Source organism: Mangifera indica, chromosome 5 (assembly GCF_011075055.1).
Source record: "Mangifera indica cultivar Alphonso chromosome 5, CATAS_Mindica_2.1, whole genome shotgun sequence".
Taxonomy (NCBI): Eukaryota; Viridiplantae; Streptophyta; class Magnoliopsida; order Sapindales; family Anacardiaceae; genus Mangifera; species Mangifera indica.
In genome coordinates, this window is record NC_058141.1 from 1,966,616 (window position 1) to 1,990,589 (window position 23,974).

The following is a 23,974-nucleotide window of genomic DNA, read 5'->3' on the forward strand; positions in this document are numbered from 1 at the left end:
TATCAACTTTTATTAATTTTTGAACTATTAATCTAATATATTAAAAAAACCCTAGAGTCTCATTATCATAAAATCCAAATGCACCAAATTAATTCTATCTCAATTTCAAAACTTAGTCAGCCAATCCACCAGGTTTTACAAACAAAAAATAAATTATAAACTTGATAAAATTAATTAAAGTGAATGAAAAGTGTTAAATTTATTACAAAATTGCCACCCATCTTTTAACCCTAAATCTAAATCTCTTTTTCCTTCCATTTTTTACTCCATAGTCGCATACTCCCTTTCCCAGCCAAAGCTTCTTTGTTTTGTAGTTGGACTTTGACACCAATAGGTAAGAACAACAAAATTAGAATGCAAAAAGAAGCAGTTGAGTACTGAATAGTGCCAGTTTACTGATGGAATTTTGCATTTGAATCAACAGGTTTTGTACGAAAAAATGGTGAAACATATAGAGATGCAACTGCTCAACTGATACCACTAACTGGAAGTCTTGACTGATTGGACTCCAATCTATTAAACGAACTAGTCCCATTACCCTTATCGTGAGGTAGATATGCTTCTCCATGGCTCAATTTTTTATTTCCCGAAATATTTGGTTGTAATATAGAACCAGTTATTTGCATCTGAGTCTCAACCTGACCACTGATTTTGATGAAAAAATAGGTGTTTTTATTGTAGTTGGACTACATGATTTTTTAATTGTGTGTAGATATACAGATGGATGATTTTTTGAACTTAGTTTTAAGCATGGATAAATTGAAAGTTCTCTTATATTTTTGTCTAGTTGTATTTGCACCCTATTTAAGTGCTTGTATTTGACCCAAATTTTTTGAACTTAGTTTTAGTATAAGGAAAGTTTATTGATTGTGATTCGCATTATGGGTTTTAATATTTGTGTTCTATATTAACTTATATTCTAAATTTTGGACTATTTAATAAGAATGTCTGCTGAAAATTCCTTGGTTAATGAAAGAAAAAACATTGAAGATGTTAACATGCGAAATTTTCAATCCTTTAAAAAACTAACATCTTCTAAAAGTGGTCATCATACTGCAACTCCGATAAGAAGTAATCAGATGCAATTGCTTGTTGATGAAAGTAATAAATCAAGTCAGGAGTTGGATAGTCCTTGTTCAAGCCCTCTTCAAAATGCACCTGACGACTAAATATCCAACTTTGTTTGCTTCATCTTTTTCTCAATCTAGTTTTTGTGGTGATGAAGAGTATCTAATAGATTTTGATATGTTTATTGAACAAGAGTAAAGTAATATCTTGAGAAAGTCAGAATTGGAATGTTATTTAGAGGAGCAACTTTTACCTAGGAGTCCAAACTTTGATATATTGACTTGGTAGAAGTTAAATGGCCTAAATATCCAACCTTGCAGAGGATTGCTCGAGATACTCTTACTATTCCAGTCTCTATTGTTGCTTCTGAGTTTGCTTTTAGCATTGCTAGTAAGGTAATAAGTCCACATCGTAATAGACTTCATTCAGGTACATTGGAGGCATTGATGTGTTTTCAAAATTGGTTATGAGCTGACCTAAAAATAATAAAATGAATTTTTATCAATTTTAATATAAAGTTAATAATTATTAAAATTTGTCTTTAATTTTTTTTATTTTCTTGAAAGGTGAAGAGTCTTGTTTGACAATCTACAATGATAATGATTTAAAAGATAGTAAGTATTTTTCATTAATATCTCTAATCAAATCAAATAATTAATTTTATTTTTAAGTGGAATATGAAACATTGGTTTTTAAAATATTGCAAGAATTTATTACCTATTTTTTGCATGTGTTGTAGTTGATAATTGATGACATGGACTTGAGCTTCATTGTCCAACCTTGATGTTTGGCATGTAAGTGGATTTCGATTTTCCAGTAGATATTAATTAGTTTAATATTTTTAATTACAAATTCGTTAGCCTATGTAAGCTACTTTTAAATTAATTTTGCTTTTGAAATTGATTATTGCAAGTTAGTTTTTAAAATGTTGTTTTGTATCAACATAAAGAATTAATGATGATATCAACATAAAGAATTAATGATGATATCAACATGAAGAGCTACTAATGAAGAGATTGATTATTGCATATTGTTAAATTTTGTGAAAACATTATATTTGAACTAAAATAACAATGAATATTTTGTAGCTCTTATAGTAAGTGATATTTTGGGAAAATATGATTTATTTTATTTATTGAAATACAGGAAGAAATTAAAATTTATATTTACGGGTAGGGCTGGATTTGAAGCGAGTTTGTTTGGACTCGAAACAAGCTTTGCTTGAACAAGCCCAAGCCCGAGCTTGCCTTGAACGAGCCTGAATGTGAATGTGAGCCTAAATGTTAAGCAAAAAATGAACACGAGCCTGAATCCGAACACCAGTTAAGCGAGCCAAGCTTGGCTCATGAGTCGTTCACTCAAATGAAAAAAACATTTAACTTGGAACAAACAACACTGTTTGTTTCTTGAAATATGAGCCTAAAACTAAGTTGTCGAGCCTAAAATGAGAGCCCAAAACGAACCCGAGCCCGAGCACACGAACCCAAACTAAGTGTGAGCTGAGCCCGAACACTAAAATTATAAAACGAGTTGAACACGAGCATATGTTTTGCGAGCCCGAGCTTGGGCTTATTGAAAATGAGTAAAAAATGAGCTGGGCCGGTTCGGGTTTAGTTCATCTCGTATCCAACCCTATATTTTTTCCTGCAGGGATAAAAAAGGTATTTTCCTTCGCGGGGAGGGGACGGGGATTCTTTGTTATTCCCGTAATAGGGACAAACTGGGGACGGGGATTGATATCCCCTATGGGGGCTGGAACGAGGATTGATATCCCCTTCCCACCCCTTCCTATTGCCATCTCTAAGTTCTATGACAAAAGGCTATTTTATTTGTGGTGGTCTATATCGGGCAATGGAGGGTTTGAAGATGGAGTGATTGAATGCCATCTTAGTTAAGGAAGGATCAAAACAACAAATAGAGGAAGTTATTATCATTAACCCTCTCCAACTTTTGAACACAATTTTGGTGTAAGCAAGTATGAGTAATAATGCCACTCTCGTAGCACAACTGATGCATGTTGTGGTGAAAGTAAACGAGTTTGACATTGTGGTTGTGGTGGACACTAGTGCCACACATACTTTCATATCTTCAAAGGTGGTGCATGATTATAGGCTTAAAATGAGTAAGTGTTCAAACTACTTGAAAATGGTCACAACAAAGTTACAAGCTGTAGATGACATTGCTTATGGGGTTGCAGTGATAGTGAGGTGCTGCACTTACAAGGTAAACATTTTGGTGATTAACTTGGATGATTATGACATGATTCTTAGAGTTGATTTTTGTAAGAAAGCCAAGTTAGCATCAATGCCACATCCTGATAGGGTGATAGTGATGCAAGAGGAGTACTCATTATTCATACTGTGCCATCATGGGTCAGACAAAGAAAGTAAAGGTTTGAAAACTAATCTTAATGTTACATAGGTTAATGTGCACTATCTCAATTCATTGGCTATTGAACCCGAGCAAGACTTGTGGGAAGATGTTCTTCTGGTGGTGTATATTAGAGTGAACAGGAACAGAGTTAGCAGGGAACTCTTATATGACAAATAACAACTTGAGGCTGTCATTATATGTTTGAAGGATCATGAGTTAGGCTATTCTAGGGAAGGAAAACAACTGTTGGCAACATTGCATTGTTTGAATGAATGGGAGCACATGTTAGAAGGTGAACAATTTTGGGTAATTACTAAACAAGTTGGCAATGACTTCTTTACTAGACGAAGATTCTTAAAACTAATGCATTATTATTAGCTGCAGATGCTACTGGTGTTTAATTTTGCATGGGCACATGTTGGAAACATATATTTGGACTAGGATACAAGTGAGAAGATACATGACCTCTCAACAAGAATATTAAGTCCTATGGGTGAGACAAGTTTGTCACATTCCTGATAATTAGAAGCAAGCTGGTGTATTAGGTTGGCACATTGGACTCGATGAAAGATTGAAAGATGGCACGGTTGGACATGCCTAGATAGTGTAAATGTAGGTCAAGAGCAAAGCTACATGTATAGGGTGTATGGGCTCGGTAGCGCACACATAGGAAAATATGGGTACAAGACAGAAAATGTGTAAGGCATGCTAAATAATACAAGTGTATAGGAAACAAATGCGCTAGTAGGTAGCACACAAACACGACCATTGACACACGCGAGAGCACAAGACAGGTGTACAGGGCCACACACCAACTTAGACTAGGGTGACAAGAAAGACGCGGGTATTAAGCAATAACACACGAGGCGCTAAGTAACAAGATGTGCAGGGTGCGGGAAGAAATAGAAGTGAAAAGGTGCCAAGCAACAGTTAGTGCCCGTTAAAGGTACAACGTTAAGCTAGAAGCTTAGGGAGTACACAGATGCAGAACTAGCTGTTTGTGGGAGCAGTACACATGCTTGATAAGTCGGTGATCATATTGTTGCAAGAATGCCTTAAAAGAGATAGGGTGAGTCAGATGGGTCAAGTGATTAAGGAAATAAAAAACATGACATGAGTAGGTGACTCGACATGCAAACACGTCAATGCAGATGCGTGCGAGCGAGACTGGGCCAAGACAAAAGGCTAGTCAAGGATGAGCTAAACAGCACAAGCGAAGTGTTTTGGACATACAACATAAGCACTAAAGGTTGATATGCGGTTGGTTGAAAAATGATTAGTAAGAAGCAATTAGTTGATAAGGGAGTTATTTGGACAATGGTTAAATGTCCAAAAATTTCCTATCTTATATTTAAAATTTGTAATAACAACTACCTAAGTTTTAACTATTATCTTGTCTATATAAAGGTGACAAATGGGCTCATTTGTCTGTGCCATTGTGCGACTAAATGTGTTAAGTGTGCAAGTGTGTGCTAGTGTATGCCTAAGTGCGTGAGTGGGTGTTAGTGAGTATTGTGATCTATACTTGTTTTATTTAAGTGAAATAAAAGTTATAATTTGTTTTTTATACCCTGTGCTTGATATTTACTTTATGAGTATAACATTTGGTTTGAGTTTTGGGTGTCGTTTCTAATATCACCAAGAAGACAAATTACTAGACTAGTAACATTTGATAGGGTTCAAGTTGTTGAACAAAATACAGGACTTGGCTCCATCACAAGGGGGTGCAAATTTGACTAACTTTGCTTGGGAAAGTTCCATGACAAACACCTGCATATACTTGTATCAATAAAATTTTTTGTTATCTTTAATTAAAATTAATAAAAATTAGAGATATACAAATTATTTATTGAAATTTTTGGGGCAAAATATTATTTAGTTTGGCAATTATTTTGTCTATTCTAAAATTTTATAAAAATTTAACATACTTTTTTAACAAATTTACCTAATGGGTGGGAAAACAATATTTTCGAACTTGTGAGAATATGCATTGCATCATACGTTGGGCAGGAAATAGTGATTTGGCCAATTTCTATTTTTAGAAACATTGACTAAGATAAATGAAGTCGAAGCACAATCAATTTTGAACATTAAATTAGATAAGATTAAATTATTATAATATATGATAATCGAATTAGGCATCATATTATATATTATATATTATTGTAATATATATCTTTTTAAAAATAATAAAGATACAATAATAAAAAAATTTAATTATTATATCATTATATTAAAAAATATCATAAAACCTTTAGAAATTTTAAAATTTTCAAATGCGTTTTCATTTTTCTAAACAATATGTATTAATCTGTATCGATAATATATATTTATTGTATAATATGTTTACCATATCATATAATTTCAATATATTTTAAAATATATATTGAATTTTATTTGTATCATATCATATTATATAATATGTATGATATTCAAATTTGACGTAATTTTATAACTACTTCTCGTTATTAATCTCAACTCCAGCAACACACCATAGGATCTTCAAATTTTATAACAAACCCAAGATTGGTTTCTTCGTAAAATGAGTACAATTTGGCAAGATAAGTATAGGGCTTAGACAAAAAAAATCACATCATTAAATACTCACCAAGCATAGACATGCAAAAATATTATTTTATATCAAAATTGAAACATTACCAATTATATGTATCACTAAAAAAGTTATGATTACAATAAAAATACATGGTCCTTAATTCAAACGCTAATCAATATACAATTAACAAACCTTAAATAAGCCAAAATTAAAAAAGAAAAAAGAAAAACTAACCTTGACCTAATGTGACGGTTTGGTTCGAATGGATTCCTCATTAACAAAGAAAAAATATTGAAAAAACAAAATTAAACTTTTATCTATTACTAAATTGAAATAAAAAAATAAAACAAAAAATACTGAAAGAATTTATATTTCTCAATTGTAAAAGGAGGAAATCTAAAGTATGATTTTGAGTTGGTTTTGGGTTTGAGAAAGCTCATAGATTCAAAAAGATTAATTATTAAAGTGGATAGAAGAGAGATTATATTTCATGTATAGCTAATATACATTCAAGTGTAATAGTTTTTAAACAAAACTAATTTTAACCAATTTGACAAAAAGGTTCAATGAAGTCTAACTTGTAACAAATCTAACTTTGGAAAAGATTTAAAGTACTGTGACATCTCTGACAAATGAAGTTGGATGATAGTACATTTTTCTGATTCAAGTTTATGTGTTTTGAAAGTTGGGTGTTTAATGAAAGTTTTTTTAATGATTTTGGTCTTAAGTGGCAACAAGATGATGTAACAAATTAATGATGTTTGCCACTTTAATCATCTCATCAGTGGGTATTTGTATATATACTTAAAACTACGTATACACAATATTTATTTTTATAATAAAACAGTTAACATATATATTGAAGGCTTGATATTCTGCGTATCAATCAAACTATATTTATTAGTCATTCCATGGATTAGTAATTGGTCTAAGAATTTTGTTAACTGTATCTAATGTTGAATATGCTCTAGATCACCCCGAAATAAGGTTTAATTGCAAATCGATTCAAGTGTAAAAAAGTTAATTCAAATTTAGTTCGAGATTAATAAATTAAAATTTAAACTTGATTTAAAAATAATTTTAATCATATTCACTCTGAATTAGTTTGAACTTAAATATCCAAATCAACTTAAATTTAACTTAATTTATAAAAAAAATTCAATTATTAACTTAAACTTATTTATTTGATATCAACTTAACTATTGGGTCTAGATTCACCTATAATGAGTCAATCTAATTCGGTTTAGTTTAATTGTCATAGATGGTTGGTATGAAAATTATTGACAATTGAACATCTATTTAAATGTTCAAACTACCTCCCCAAATGAGATGACACTATTTTTAATAATAATAAAAAGATTTTCTTCTCTTGGGAGCCCCAAAAACACATAGAGATTATCTGTCCTAAAAAGAATACAGCATATAGACAAATAAGATTGTAAAAATGACTTACGTTAACATCTCGTATCGTGTTCAAATAGATTTTATTGTAAACTCGAAGTTGAGTACATATATTTATATTTATAGAATTTACAATATTCATAAATATAATGTTTAACATATTTTAATTGTTTCTAATATTAATCAATTAAGATTAAATCCAAATCTATTTTATTGACGTGCATTTTCATATATATATATATATATATATAAAACAAATCTGAAAAATTATAGAAATGAATATTTGTTATCAATAAAATCCAACCGTTCATTATACATATATTGCTAATTTGTGAGTGACAAAATAATATCTAAACTAAGTCTTAAATATTATTGATATATTATTATATAATTAAATAATTTTAAATTAATAAAAAAGTAATGAGGTATTATACCATTTATATGTTTAATTAACTTTTATACTGTAGATGCACTGAATTTTTTTTTTTTGGGTTCTTATTCATTTGATATTAATTTTACAAATTTGTTTCAATTATGATTCAATGGACACTGGATTGAGGGAACTGAGAAGATTCATGCCCACAGGAAGCGCCTGTTTATTTATTTATTTATTTTGAATTTTCTTACAATTACGTGCTGCATAAATTTGCCAATCGCATGTTCGTAATCCTATTCTCCCTCGCCTACTTTCTCTTTTATTTCTAAAAATTCTGGACAAAAGGAAAAGACAAAAAAAAAAAAAAAAACACCCGTCGGAGGACACATTTCGCCTTCTTATTTAGCCAGCTTGGGATCAGTCCTATTCGGTTTTTTATAAAATCCATCTCCTTACTAACCATCGAACTCATCGCACATCTCTCGAACCTCTTCTCGAAGAATCTCAAATTCTCTGTAACAAAAATGGTTGTGTTTAGCGTCACTCGCAAGCAAACTTCGCCTATCGATGGCCAGAAGCCTGGCACTTCTGGCCTCCGCAAGAAGGTCAGTTCTCTCTCTTTCTTTTCTCGACTTTCGGTTTCTAATCGTATATTGTTCTTTTCTTAATCGACATCAAATCTGTCAACGGTGATCGATTCTGTTTGGTTCTCATTGAATCGGATCTTGTTTGTTGTTAATTTGAAATTTTGTGAAGTTAGGTCGGTTGAACTTGATAAGTTCTACGTGTTACAATGTGACTCGGGATTGATTTTGATCTAACAGTGTACTTTATTAAATAAGTGTAGATATTTCGCTTATATAATGAAGTTGAGTAATTAGTTAACGGACTAGCTAGGTTTACCAGTGATATTGACGTATGATGTATAGGCTATAACTGTTGACGGAGCCAGATTTTTAAGTAATATTTAGCAAATGTTACTTAGCTAGTTATTAAGTATTGTACGGCATCGTGGTGTTGCGATGTTTGATTGTCTTTAGGAGTGGATTCGACTCAAGTCTAATCCAAACAAGAGTCATCTCGCGTTGGGTTGGAATCCAAAACAGCCATCACGTGCTTGGCTTGCTCAAGTTGGTAAACAGTAATTCTGGGAAAAAAGGAGTAAAATTGCTGAAAAAAATGAAAATGAATCGTTGACAGGATGAGCTGATGTTGAGCTTGAGCCAAACTTGAACTCAACGAGCTGAGCTTGAGTTTGGCTCCTTTGAGCGGAATAGCGAGCTGTGCACAATTTGTTTCAGCTTGAATCCACCCCTAATCATGATGGTGATCATAGCTAAAGTTGTTAATTAACTCGAAAAGTTCATATGTGAGTTCTTAGAGTGAGACTTTGGATGCTGAGACTCATATATAAGTAAGAATCTGTTATGTTATGCATTTTCTAATTCATTAATGCATTGATACTTAATACTATCTTAGACTCTTGGTGTTAGTGTCTTTGCTAGTTTTCCTGGGTCATACATGTAACATGATCCAGTGAAAGCAGCCAATTTAATTGGATTATCAGTTAAGATATTACAGCTGCATTTTTTTTTAAGCTTATTTGTTTCTGAGAATGTTCTCAATAAAATTTATGTTGTTAAGATTTCCTTTTGTTGCATCTTTTGGCTGGATGTTTAGGTTAAAGTGTTTATGCAACCAAATTACCTCCAAAATTTTGTTCAGTCAACATTCAATGCCCTTACACCAGAAAAAGTCAGAGGTAAAGGTTCTATTCTAAATGGGCTTTATTTATGTATAATGAGATTCTCGTGTTTCTTTTCATATTTAAATTTCTATATATATTTTCAAATCTATAGTTGAATAAGGAAGCCTAGACTTGGAAGTCAGGCTTAGGGCGGGCATTTAACATTGATTATTTTCTTTTTCTTTTGCTCTTTTTTTTCTTTTTTAATACAATGCTTATGTGAGGCTAATGTTGATGTACAGTTGTGTACTCCAGTTACAGAAGCACATCATTAAGTGTAATGGCTATTTGATATAATTGTATTGTATGTTTGCTATACTTTGTAAATGTACTCAACTTAGTTTATATTTTATCTGCTTCTTTAGACAAGTGTACTTAAAATACTCCATTCTTACTCCTAAAGAAAAATTGGGAATTTTCAGTAGAAAAAATTCTAATTCTAAAATCAGTCAAGAGTGTCACTATTCATTTTTATCATAATTTCATGAAAATATGTTTATGTGTGTGTCTGTATTCTTGTAAACTGATTAAATGTTATATAGGTGAATGATGATGACTAGTAAGTCATTGTTCATGTTTGTAGGTGCAACACTTGTTGTTTCTGGTGATGGCAGATATTACTCAAAGGATGCCATTCAGGTACCTATACATCTTGTGTCAAAACTGACACAGCATGTGAAATAACATCTCTTTTTGGTTTGTCGTATGTTTTTGGATTATCCCTATAATGCCCTATTCTCTCTCTCTCTCTCTCTCTCCACTAAATCATGCGATGCAATGCAATACATTTTTATTTTTGATGTTGTTATTATTATTATTTCTGAATTGAATAACATTTTAGTGGACAATGAAAACACTTTTGGATGTAGTCAAAGGTTAACCGAGCCTAATTGAGAGGTCTTGTAGGATGGGTTGCTTTGTAGTGTTGCTTGCAAAATCGCTTGGTAACACTTTGCGAATTACCAAATGATGGTTCCTTCAAAAGTGCTTCTGTTTTCTTGAGCCTTGCATTACAAAATATGTGGTAGAAAAAATAAATACAAATTTATTTTGTTTGTATAGAATCACCTTCCAGGAAGTGAAGTGATGGCTGAGCTTATCTGAGTGTCAAAAAAAATGTGATATTAGTTGTTTATACTAACCTGTTGTACTAGGCATTAAGCGCTTTGATAATGAAAATTGTCTAGCACTAAAAAGAGGTGTAATATATTTTCTTATTCTTCATTAAGATAAGATTCAAATTATCCTTCAATTACCAATTTGTTTAATATCCCACAGCAGTTGGTGAACTAAATGTCTTCTTTTGCATATAGTTGCGTTCATGTCAAGGTTGTTCTATATCCACCACTAGATAAAATGTAGAGGGTAATATTTGTTAACTTGATGATATAACTTTGGGCTGCTGGAGTGCATGTCTGATTACAAAAAAAATATAAAAAAGAAAACACGTTTCTTTCAACCTAACTGAAGTATTATGTATTGCTATTACAATTAAGAATTAGTCCATGCTAAGATTTTTCTTTTGGTGGGATTTATCATTGATGGTTTGTAATGCTTATTATACTCATTTCTTTGGCATACATTTTTTTGCTTGATTCCTACTGAGATTGTCATGTTTACGCTGTCTAATGTATTTGACTGATTTGCAGATTATAATTAAGATGGCAGCTGCAAATGGAGTACGACGAGTATGGGTTGGTCAAAATGGATTGCTTTCAACTCCGGCTGTATCAGCTGTCATACGTGAAAGGGTTGGAGCTGATGTGAGTCATTTTTCTCCGAAGTTAATCATTCTAGTTATTTTTCAATACATTTTTCTTGCTAAGCTGTTTCAAAATTTATAAAAGTATATGAAAATAAAGCTTATAATGACAGTGATTTGACTTATAAGCATCAATACCAGGGATCCAAGGCAACAGGGGCATTTATATTGACCGCTAGTCACAATCCAGGTGGCCCTCATGAGGTCAGTTCAGCTGTGATTTTTTTTTTTTTAATAGTTTCCATGTTATCTCTTTTGTTTTTTCTCGTGTAGAATAATTCCATAATATTGGTCACTTGTTGCCCTGTTTTACTTCAAATTTTCTGGATGAAGGAAATGCATTAGACATGGTGGACATAATAATTGAAAAATATAATATATAATACCTAAGTTCTCTTAACAATTGAGATATAATTATTGTTTGGTGTTTTATTTGGACAATATAAAATAACTATAGATGTTGTATGAAAGTGGTTGAACATTTGGTTAACAATATTCTTGGATTCTAATCATTTGATGCTTTTTCATTTTTTTTATATTGCAGGATTTTGGTATTAAATACAACATGGAAAATGGTGGCCCTGCTCCAGAGGGAATCACTGACAAGATATTTGAAAACACAAAAACAATTAAGGAATACTTGGTGGCTGAAGATCTACCAGATGTATATCTCAAGTCCAGTCGAAATTTATTCCCTTCACCCCTGCTGTAGTTGTTATCAAATTTTTGTCTTTTGTAGTTCTATAAAATATATTTCTTTGTTAAATTTTTTATATGCTTCCCAGGTGGATATCTTGACCATAGGTGTAACCAGCTTTGGGGGACCCGAGGGACAATTTGATGTTGAGGTTTTTGATTCAGCCAGTGATTATGTGAAATTGATGAAGTAAGGCTTTTGTTTACGTTAAATATTGACGTTTCTTATCATTTTTTGTTCTGAGAACTATTTTTAAATAATTATTCTCTGTCTCTCTGATCTAGCCTTTTCTTTCTCTGAGGAATGTTTACAAATTGATGAAGTAAGGCTTTTGTTTACATTAAAGGGCTCTGACGAATGTTGTTTGCATGTCAAAATTAATTGCAACATGCCAGTTTCTTTTATTTTAATCCTGCAAAGTTATTGTGAGAACCTTGCAAAGTGTCTATTATCTTCATTATACTTGTCTTCTTCTTTCTAAAACAATTTTCCAGGTCAATCTTTGATTTTGAGTCTATTAAGAAGCTGCTTACTTCTCCAAAATTTACATTCTGGTATGATGCCTCTCAACAGTGTCTATACTGCATAATATTCTTTTTGTAATGTATTAGTTGAACCATTTTTAAATGCTGTAACTTCTGTCACTGTCATTTAAAGCTATGATGCACTTCATGGAGTTGCTGGTGCCTATGCAAAACGTATTTTTGTGGAAGAGCTTGGTGCACAAGAAAGCTCATTATTAAACTGCATACCCAAGGTCTAGTAAAGTTTTTTGTGAATTAATTATACTGATATTTGTTAGTGTCACCTATACACAGGAGGACTTTGTATAGTATAGTGATCTTATTTTTTTCTTTTTCAATAAACAGGAGGACTTTGGAGGTGGGCATCCAGATCCCAATTTAACTTATGCAAAAGAATTGGTTGCTCGCATGGGATTGGGCAAAACACCATCCCAAGATGAACCACCAGAATTTGGTGCTGCAGCTGATGGTGATGCAGATCGTAACATGGTCCTTGGTAAAAGGTAGTAATTTCAGTTGGTTTCTTTGTAAGAGAGTTCACTTAAAATTATAATTCACTGCTAAAACATGTAAAAATTTGTTTATATTTGCTAGGTTTTTTGTTACTCCCTCAGATTCAGTTGCAATCATTGCTGCAAATGCAGTTGAAGCCATACCTTATTTTTCTGCTGGTTTGAAGGGGGTTGCCAGGTTTGATGTTGTTCTGCTTGGGCTCTTTTATATTATTGCGCATGTGCTGTGTTCATTTCTATATGGTCGAGCAGTGATTTTCAATCAGTGCAAAATTTAGTAAATCATCAAGAAAAAACAAACAAGAAATTAATGCTGAAAACTTTAAAGAATGTGTTTTGAGAATTTCAACTAAATTGACATGCTCATTGACTGCAAGGCAAATGCTTTGTGTGAAATAGTATGTTCAAAAGTCGAAACCAGGCATGGAGCTTAATTTTAAGTTTTTTAGGCTGGTGGAAGGTAGAATCAATAGAGGATACTGTTGAGAATGTGGGCTAACTACAGTTGAGACGCCCTGGATGAAACATTTGGATTTTTTTGGGCCATCTGTATTCTCCCTCTCTCTCATTTATTCTTATGATTGGTGATAGGTCTCACTACTGAAGGTAAACAATTATGCTATTAATGACCTTTGATAAAAGGAATGGGGTAAAAGAAATGACTTCATGATGATGGGACTTAGGGTTTTGTTATTTGTCTCTGAATTTTTTAGTAACTTATGAATTGACATACACTGAACGCACGCGCATACACACACACACACACACATATAAAACTTCATTTAAGTAAGCATTACCTTTTTACTAGTGAATGCAATTTTGAGAATGCAAGTTAATTCCATAAGAACTCATTGGAGTATGAATAAAGTTTATGTGATACAGTTCTGATGAGTTCACATCTTTGTACATCTTAGGGCAGTATAACTTACATGACCTGTATTCCGATCTTATTCAGAGGGCACTTTTTTTTTTTAATAATCTCATTGTTTTTTTTTTTTTTTTGTAATTAAAGTATATATTAACAAAACAAACGCGACTCTAAAAAGTCAGAGGAAATAATCACTAAGAACACAAATTGCACCTTTAACAAGGACAACAGGAGTTTTCCCCTCCTGAAGATCTATCAGAGTTTCTACAATGACAGAACTCAAGAGGAGGTACAACCAAAGCCCATACAAATTCTCTATACAGAACCTGGTGCACCCAAACCTAAAAATCAAAAAATCTACGCAATTTACATGTGTGCAGCTTCTACTCAGCATGACTCTCTAAATCTCCTTTTTTTTTTTAAAAATAACCCGGAAACGCAGCTTATTGATCCAGCAAATAGTGTTTCTAATACAGACATCCTATTCTGTCTCTATGGCATAAAACACCGCAAGGCAGTCCTCAAGCTCAGATGGCAGTAGCAAAAATGCCAAGTCCTGGCAGTTGGCAGAAACTGGATACATCTCCAGGGCCTTGATAATTTGCTTATAATCTCATTGTTGCTTCTTGCATTTTCTGAAACTAAGCTCTTTTCCATCCTTAAGCTTTCTAATTTTGTTTGGTTTTCAAACTATACTACTATTAACTTTCAGATTTCACTTTTGTTTTTCTGCTTATATCTAAAATCGTATTTTGGTTTGCTATTTGAAGGAGCATGCCAACATCAGCTGCCCTCGATGTTGTAGCCAAACACTTGAATTTGAAGTTTTTCGAGGTATTGTGTTACAAGGTCTTTGAATGAATGTTTCATGTGTTCGAAGGCATATAATTGCTCATTTATATGTACCAGGTACCTACTGGGTGGAAATTTTTTGGTAATTTGATGGATGCTGGATTATGTTCGATATGTGGGGAAGAAAGTTTTGGGACTGGTTAGTATTTGGCCTTTTTGTTTTTTTGTCTTAGTAGTAAAACTTGATACTTGAACCAAGCTCGTTATTTTGGAACATTTGTGTACAGGCTCTGACCATATACGGGAGAAAGATGGAATCTGGGCTGTTCTAGCCTGGCTATCCATTCTTGCTTATAAGAACAATGTAAACCTCAAGGGGGATAAACTTGTGACTGTTGAAGATATAGTTCGCAAGCATTGGGAAACTTATGGTCGCCATTATTATACTCGATATGACTATGAGGTATGACATAATTTCCTCAGTTTTGATACAATCATCAGCCATAAATATCTTCATTATTTTCTAATTTGTTTAAATTGTTTTTTGAAGAGTGTGGATGCAGGTGCTGCAAAGGAATTAATGGCATATTTGATTAAATTGCAATCTTCCATTCCTGATGTTAATAAGTATGTCTTTAAAAGCAATGCTTCTGTTGCATAATGAATGTTAATATGTCAATTTTTTCTTCCAAGAGTGGTCATCTGTTTAATCTGGGTGACTTTTAAATTTCAAGTTTATATACCTTTCAGAAGCAAACAATTATTTTTCCTTCTAGAGTGAATTCTAAACTTCACAAATTGGTGGTAACTTGTAGTTCTAGATATATGTGACTCAAAGTAATAAAAAATGATGTAATTTTGATCATGATCCCGGAGATGGCATATGTTTCTTTTAGATAATTCTCAGAATAATGCTTAAAAATCTGATGGTGTGTTAGTTTCTAGCTATATAACAGTTATAACCATGTTGCACAATATTTTTGTTGGTTACATATTTTTAACATTTCTTCTGAAGCATTTTCACTGTCTTTCATCCAGACTTGTGAAGGGGATACGTTCAGATGTGTCAAATGTTGCCAATGCTGATGAATTTGAATACAAAGATCCTGTTGATGGTTCCATCTCAAAGCACCAGGGTATCCGATACTTGTTTGAGGATGGATCACGATTGGTAAGTGGACTGCTTTTTACTTTTCGTTGCTAATTGTAAAATAACCTTGGGCAGGGCAAAACTTTTCTACCAGGACCTTAATATTAAAGCTTAGTTGATTTGATTTAATACCGGGGAGTGAATTGACTATAGAACCAAAGTTCCCTGAAGAATTCTGTACAAATTTCAAATTTTTAATGGCTACACAAGGACTTATTGTAAAGAACTGCAAATTTAATTCCAATCGAACTCACTGTTTCAAATGTTATGGAGATTTTGGAATTGTTTTTAGATGATTACAGTTGTTGGAATTAGAATGAAAATATTATGTTTTTCTTATCAGTCTGGATATTGTTGCAGGTTTTTCGTCTCTCAGGAACTGGCTCCGAAGGTGCAACAATCCGTCTGTACATTGAACAGTATGAGAAGGATCCTTCAAAAACTGGGAGAGATTCTCAAGAGGCACTTGCTCCACTGGTAAGAAAATATATCCGTTCTCACTGTAACTAGACATTTTGCTGATTCAATGCTAAATTAATAATTTTCATGTCATTGCAGGTGGAGGTTGCTCTAAAACTTTCCAAGATGCAGGAATTCACTGGCCGATCAGCACCTACCGTTATTACATAAACTCTACAGTGTTGATATACATAAGTTCGAGAGTCTTCTTGAGTAATAATGAAAAATCCAGTTGTCGATTTCAGGTAAAGAACAATTGGAAACTTACCCAGTTAAATGTTTTATATATGTTTGTCATTCTGCTGCTTCTTATTATGAACGGATGAACAAGTTTTTTGGTTCTTAATAATTTTGAACGTGTCGTATCCTGCTTATGGCATAATTCTTGAGCCCAGTAAAGCTTCTACATTTTGAACGTTATTCCTTATACTTCACATAAACCAAACATTATGGTTACGAATTTGAGCCAATTCAGTTTGGTTTGAATTTATTTGATTCAAATCGAACTTAAATTGAAAGATTTAACTCACTGAAACCATTCTGAACTCGAATTAGCAGTTGTTCATTTAGTTCGGTTTGAATTCATAGCTTAAATTAGTAGATTAAATTTATAGTTCGATTTAGTTCTAATTTATAGTTTGAACTGATGGTTTGGTTCTGTTTGAATTCATAACCTAAATCAGTAAATTTGAATATTGTTTGAGTAAAACGATATTGTTTTATTAATAAGTCATAACTTTGAATCACAAATTTGAATAATAAATTTAAATCATCAATTCGAGTTAAATTTAGCAACAAATTCAAATAATTGATTTAAATAATTTTTATTCAAATTTAATTTAATTTTTACTCAAAAATTTGAGTCGAGTATTTTTTATTTGAATTGAATTTTACTCAAAAGGATCTTCGGATATGGCCCAGTTCGTACTGACCCCTAGTTGTTTCAGTTGATGTATGCAGTTTTCATGGGTTCATTCAGAGAATATAAAAAGCAATTTTAGATAAGAACAATCCTCGGTTTTTCGATCCCTCTTTCGCTATAAGCTTATGGAGGTTGTCTTATCTGACCTGAGTTTCAGCTATGAGCCACCTACTATATATTACAAGTTGTGATATAATCAATTATGAGTTGACTGTTTGATACCTAGGACTATTAATCTTAATTTTAGCTGAGGATGGATTGGAACTAATTAACTCAAACTTTTATATCAGCTTGGTTCACAGGAGTCTGAAATGAGCTTGGTTCAGTAAGTTCTAGTCTAGAGCTTTATATCATTGAGTTCAAATTTGGGATGTCTCTCAGCACACCATTTGTTACTTCATAAACACAGCAACTCATTTTCCTTTGCAACTCTACGAAAGAATTAATTAGAGGGATGTATGTATGTATATATATGTATATTAAAAAAACAAAACCATGGAACATAGATTTGATGTAAAATAAGTCCCACAGATCATTCATTTCCAAAATAAAGAAAGAATATGCGGGATGGTATATTTTATGATTGTAAACTGATTAAGTGCAAAGACATTAATTTTGTATAGTTGCAATAGTTTACAATCTCTCAAGAGGAGTGCCTTTAATTAGAATTGACCATTTCAATCTTTCAACACCTAGTTATAACATTTTTAGTATGATTTTAATACTATGTACAGTACAAAAATACTCTTTCAAAATTGTTTTCACAACTAAAAGATGAAATGACTTTTACACTATGTACAGTAATACATAAATGCTCTTTCAAAATTGTTTTCACAACTAAAAAATGAAATGACTTTGCAATTTACAACACAATTCACAACTTAGCACAACATGTATAGATATATAATTCATAATCTCTCACTATTCACATCTCAAACTAGCATGTATAGATATATTGGAATTTTTTTCATTGTATTAATTCTAGAGTTCACAAATCAAATAAGAATACAATGACAACATGAAATTTCTTAAGACTCTTAGTTTAGTGTTCTCATCTTAAACAAAGGTATGAAAGCTTTAGTAATTCAATTTAATTTTTTCAATATTTGGATGGGGTGGAGACTAAACCCCACCCCATTCACTTAACATTGCAATAAATTCACTTAACTCTCAATTTACTCAACAAATTCAAGTTATGGATACAATTTTCTTCTCCATTGTTGGTTTTTTCTACTAATTTCATCTTGCAATATCATGCTAGCAGATGAATTTCTATCATGGGTTTTGGCTGCCAATAGGCACTTCCTTCAATCCACGCCACCAAAAGTTGACATTGTGGTTGCGCAAGACAAGTCTGGAAGTTATATGACCATTTCTGAAGCTGTGGCTACTATAGCTAATAAAACTGATAGGAAAAGATTGGTCATCTATGTTAAGCAAGGAGTTTACAAGGAAACCGTGGAGATCAAAACATCGAACTTAACATTCATTGGAGATGGAATTGATGTTAGGGTAACAGGAGTGTTGAAATGGCTTCAAGACTCGTTTTCTTAGCCTTGACCTTATTATAAGGTACATTTCCTATATGATCAGATTTTTTGTTGGTGTGTCAATCTTGCGCTAATTTTGTGCTAGTCTCGTGCTTTTATTAGTATGCCAATCTCTTGTTACCAATAAATAACATTATTATATCATTTGATTGTAAAAAGTATGTGTACAATATATAATATTATTACATCACTTGACTTTAAAAAGTAATAGTTAGAAAAACAAAGACTTAATTTGAAGAATCAATTTATTTTTAAGATAATCTAAATAATAAAATTATGTGTATCCATTTTGGGTGTATAAATATGTATATATTTATATGTGTCATCATATACTTAGGTGATTTTGAATTAAAAATAAAATAACACATAATTATATGATGACACATGTATGTACATATTTATATATTCAAAATGGATACGTATCGTATTGCTCTAATCTAAAATAGTTTTAATTACTTTGAATTAGAATAAAACAAAATAGGTTTGAAATTTTTGTTGGGATGGTTGGAGCAACAACAGTTTGAAGTTCAAAGTAAAGACAAATGAATCAGATTGAAATCATAATATATACTCTTGTTTTGAATTAGAATCAAACAAAATAGGCTTGAAATTTTTGTTGGGATGGTTGGAGCAACAACAGTTTGAAGTTTAAAGTAAAGATGAATGAATTAGATTGGAATCATCATATATATTCTTGTTTTGAATTAGAATCAAACAAAATAGGTTTGAAATTTTTGTTGGGATGGTTAGAGCAACAATAGTTTGAAGTTCAAAGTAAAGACGAATGAATCAGATTGGAATCATCATATATACTCATGTTTCTCACTCATTCAGTTTGTGTTTATATACATATATGCATCTTAATCAAATTAAATGGATCTTCCATTCTCAAGTACTTTGTCTTTTCTTTTAATTTATTACCCATCATCACTTGACTCAATTTAACTAATGAAGATTGTAGTTTTATTTTATTGGTAATAATTAAGTGGCTTGAAGAACTTTTCTTCTACTTTCTTCTTAAACATTGTTCACCATCATTTAATGATTATAGACAACCATCATTTAATGATTATCACTTCAAATCATTTCTAGCTATTTATACATAATCACACATATTGATAGAATTGTAAATTTATCATCAGACTTTGTCATATAGACATGATGGTCTTAATTAATCACTTCAAAGTCATAATATATTGACACTTATGAAATTTCAAGTACCAGTAGCTAGATGATAGTTTTAAGTCATACAACGTCCTTGAAGCTCGTGCACTCTATGCTTCAGACCTATAATAACGAGATTTATATCTCATTTCATGCAGATTTCTCTGTCAAGTTTTCTGCTAAGAAAATTGTCTTAACCTTCATCTGATGTAATTCTAAATTAAAATGTGCTATTGTAGCTAGAATTAAACAAATTGAAGTAAATTTTATAAATGATGAAAATATCCTTCTATACAATCTATACATTCTCATTGGGTATAAGTTTTCGCTATAAAGTGAAATTATATCTATTTATTGAGCTATCCGCCTTACAACTGATTCATAAAACCTATTCATTCTCAATGAATTTTCAATCTGGCGATAAGTCAACCAAAACCTAGAATTGGTTTGTTTTCTTTGTATTATATCTCTTCTTTCAATGCATTTCAAAATTTTCTTATCGAGGGATGAGACAATTTCTTTTATTATTTCAGGTTCTTCATCATCTTGGGGAGTGGTTATGAAAACCTCATTTTCACTTAAAAACGTCACTTGAAGACTTTTGGACGTCCACTCTTATGCAATTGAGAATTAATACCTCTACTATCCAAAATTGATTAAAGTTTAATCTTAATGCTCCTACTAGGTTGAGATGAACGAAACAAGCAATTAAGGATTATTACTCCTATTATTTGAAATAAGTTAGAGCTCAATTGCATTTGCTCCTACTATCTAAAACAAGTATAGGTCTTATTTCTTAGGACTCAACTAATGGTTGCTAAGATATACCCATCCTCATTCTTTTCTCATCTCATTCAGATAAAATTTGTTATTAACATCATCCCTATTAAAAAAAAAATTCTCTATAAATGTAGTATCTCATAATACAATTTCAGTTAATCTTCAAGCGGAATCTTCAAGTGGAATCTTCCTTAATGAACACATAACCTTTGGAGTGTTTGGTATATCTGATAAAAATATATTCATTTCTTTTCAGTCCCAATTGTTCAAAGTTATAGGAAAAACTATGGGTAGACATTACTAACCACTAAGGTTGCAATCAATTAACTCAGGTTTTCTACCTGACCATAACTCATAGAGAGTGGAAACAACTGGATTAGTAGACAATCGGTTAAGTACACAAGTAATAATAAGCATCATATCATTACAAAGTGACTTGATATTTTGCTTACGTCTTCATTGACTTAACCATTTCGAATAGAGTTTAAATACTCTTCTTCGCTACACTGATTTGTTGTGAAGTTTTTTTTTTTGGAATTACTGTTTGCCATACTATTTATTTTTCATTACTTAGTTCTTGAATTTTTTTGGATAAATGCTCAAGATCTCGGTGAGTTCTTAAAACTCTTATCCATTTAATCTAATTGATTATTAACCTCAATTATATATATATAGTGTCTAAAACAATCTATCGCTTCTGATTTATGGGAGATCAAATAGACAAGACTGAATGAAGCATTATTATCATCACTAGTAATAAAATATGAGATATATTCTCAAATTTTATATTCATAGGAAAACATATACCTAAGTATATAGATTGCAAAGGAACTCAAACTCTTATAGCTTTGTCGAATGGTTTTCTAGAAGTTTTTCCAGCTAGACAATACTTACATGTGGACAATTCTATGTATGTGAAAGTTCCTAATAAACTTTCATAGGCCAATTTATTCAACCCATCTTGGCCAACGTGTCCTAATTCAACATGTCATATATTTACATTCATATCCATACATATAGAAGAAGCAAATAATGAAAAACTTAACATTATCAGAATGTAAGGTAACAAACACCATATAACCATTCAACCAACAAATCAAAACTATAAAAGTCAATTCTATCGCATTTCAATAGAACATTTAGAAAAATTCAAATTATATCCTAGTTTAAAAAGAACAAGTATTTTGGTCAAGATTTGTTGAATATTTGGAACATATTAGATTTTGTGTAGGTATAGGATTTGACCACCTCACAAAACTCATTTGCTCGTGTCTATTCCTCTTACTACAACTCTTGTGTTGTTGCCTACATACATCCAATTCACTTTATTCAGAATTTGACAAAATTCTATTAAAGATCTTGTATCATGAGTTACTTGGTTAGTGGCTTTTGAGTCCATAATCCATATAATATAATACTCAGTTAATATCATAGTACTAAAAAATAAAGTTTTATCACTTTATGTTGAACAAGACTATTATTTTTAGCTTCGTTCATTCACAGGCGATATAATTTTTATTGCTTCTATTACAACTATTCATCTTGTTTTCATCTCTTCTTCTAGTACTTTTGCCATTTTCCCATTTCAATTCCTTGTTCTTATTCTTTGAGCATTATACAATCTTTTTCCCATATTAAGACTTAAGCCACTTACTTTTAAAACTTGATTTTACAACGTATGCACGAGTATCAAGTTCAGCTATCTTAAGGGCCCTTGTTTTTTAGTTCTATGTGGTAAGAACAATTAACAAAAGTGTTTCTTTCCTCATTGTGGGTCATATGCATCTTCATACGCTTTCACTATCAGAAAGAAATTGCTTTTCAAAATGCACTGACTATTCATATATTAGGTTACGTGTAGTTGACTTCAGTTCCATAATCAGATTTGATATTCAATCAAATTTAACAATCAACTGTCTTTATTTGGGGACTGCAATTCTTCCAAACTTTTCAATTAAAACCATACTTATAACATATGTGGTTGAACATTATTGGTACTCATATACCATATCATTATTCATGAAACTAATCAATATATCACACTAAGTAAGTCTTGCTTCTTATATATGTGATATGCTTCGACATCACGTTTGTGTAAGGCATTGATTGGGTTTCTATCCCTTAGTCAGCCACAACTCTATCTAAACCTGATTTACGGCCTTTAAAGCCTTTTGCTCATCTAGGATATTGTGACTTTCAAATGCCATACATTGTAATTCTCCTTATTTAGTATCATTCTCTTTCAAATCGACCATCATTTTCTAGGATGTTATGGTTAACTAGATCACAAAGACTATGTATCAGATAAAACGCTATCAATGCAATCAAATACACATCGATTGTCATAATTATACATTAAAATTTTAAAATATCTCACATAAGACACAAAATTGAAAATTCACTATATTCCCAATCATCTTTCATGACACAAATATTTGACATTTTAAACTTTAATCTAATTGCGCCAATTCTAGATGAGAATTTCATTAATTTAAAAAAAAAATTATATATGATACAACGAATGTATCATCTATTTTGACTAGGATTATTTTATCAACCTGTATTGATCTCTGAGTTTCTTTATCTATGATAAAGTCTTTATTATATTTGCGTTAGGTCAAATACCTCGCATTATGTTAGTTTTGGGAATAATGTTAAAGTAGTAGATATCTCTTCCTACATTATTAAGCGTTGCTCCATAGCAAGCTATAATGAATCCACCTATCCCAAAAATTTCAAATTCTTGTCCTGAATAAGATCATTGATTACGGGGCCCATATTCATGCATGGATATTATCTCTTTTCCAATTAAGAGAATTCAATAGAGTATTGATAGTTTCAACATGTAATATGTTGGTCCTTAGTCAACAAATTTGCATAAAGTAGAAACATGTATTTCGAAACACTAATATGTGTTTTCAGAGAGTCAGAATAAGGTATTAAATGTCTTTATGTGCTGTAAGACCTATGAAACACATCTCATATACAAGTATGAGTACTACACAACTTCCAAGGATCAAAAAATAGGTTTCATGTGCCAAAACACACTAGAAATAGGTGTTCACGTGCCAAAACACACTAGAAAGAGGTGTTCAAGCGCTATCATGCGTCGAAATAAATTCATACACTCCTTCACGCGTCGAGATGATGCCGCACGAGCCTCCAAGCACTGTAAAGTGTTTGCAATACACCTTCACCTGCTAGGAATGAGTCAAACATGCCGACTTAAACTATCATGCACCAGAATAATGTTGCCATGCGTCGGATGCAATTTG

At 31.8% G+C, this 23,974-nt stretch overlaps 1 protein-coding gene across 1 annotated transcript; it reads left to right on the plus strand.

Annotated features, from left to right (window-relative positions):
* The first annotated feature begins 8,061 nt into the window (after positions 1-8,061).
* LOC123217309 (phosphoglucomutase, cytoplasmic) lies at positions 8,062-16,703 on the plus strand. The gene is made up of 18 exons (XM_044638254.1): positions 8,062-8,377; positions 9,453-9,534; positions 10,103-10,158; positions 11,169-11,282; positions 11,423-11,485; positions 11,826-11,945; positions 12,067-12,167; positions 12,473-12,532; positions 12,636-12,735; positions 12,848-13,005; positions 13,097-13,192; positions 14,653-14,716; positions 14,792-14,873; positions 14,962-15,137; positions 15,225-15,301; positions 15,713-15,845; positions 16,185-16,301; positions 16,383-16,703. Exons 1-18 carry the CDS (start codon positions 8,297-8,299, stop codon positions 16,452-16,454), a joined length of 1,752 nt encoding a protein of 583 aa, XP_044494189.1. The 5' UTR covers positions 8,062-8,296; the 3' UTR covers positions 16,455-16,703.
* The last annotated feature ends 7,271 nt before the right edge of the window (positions 16,704-23,974 follow it).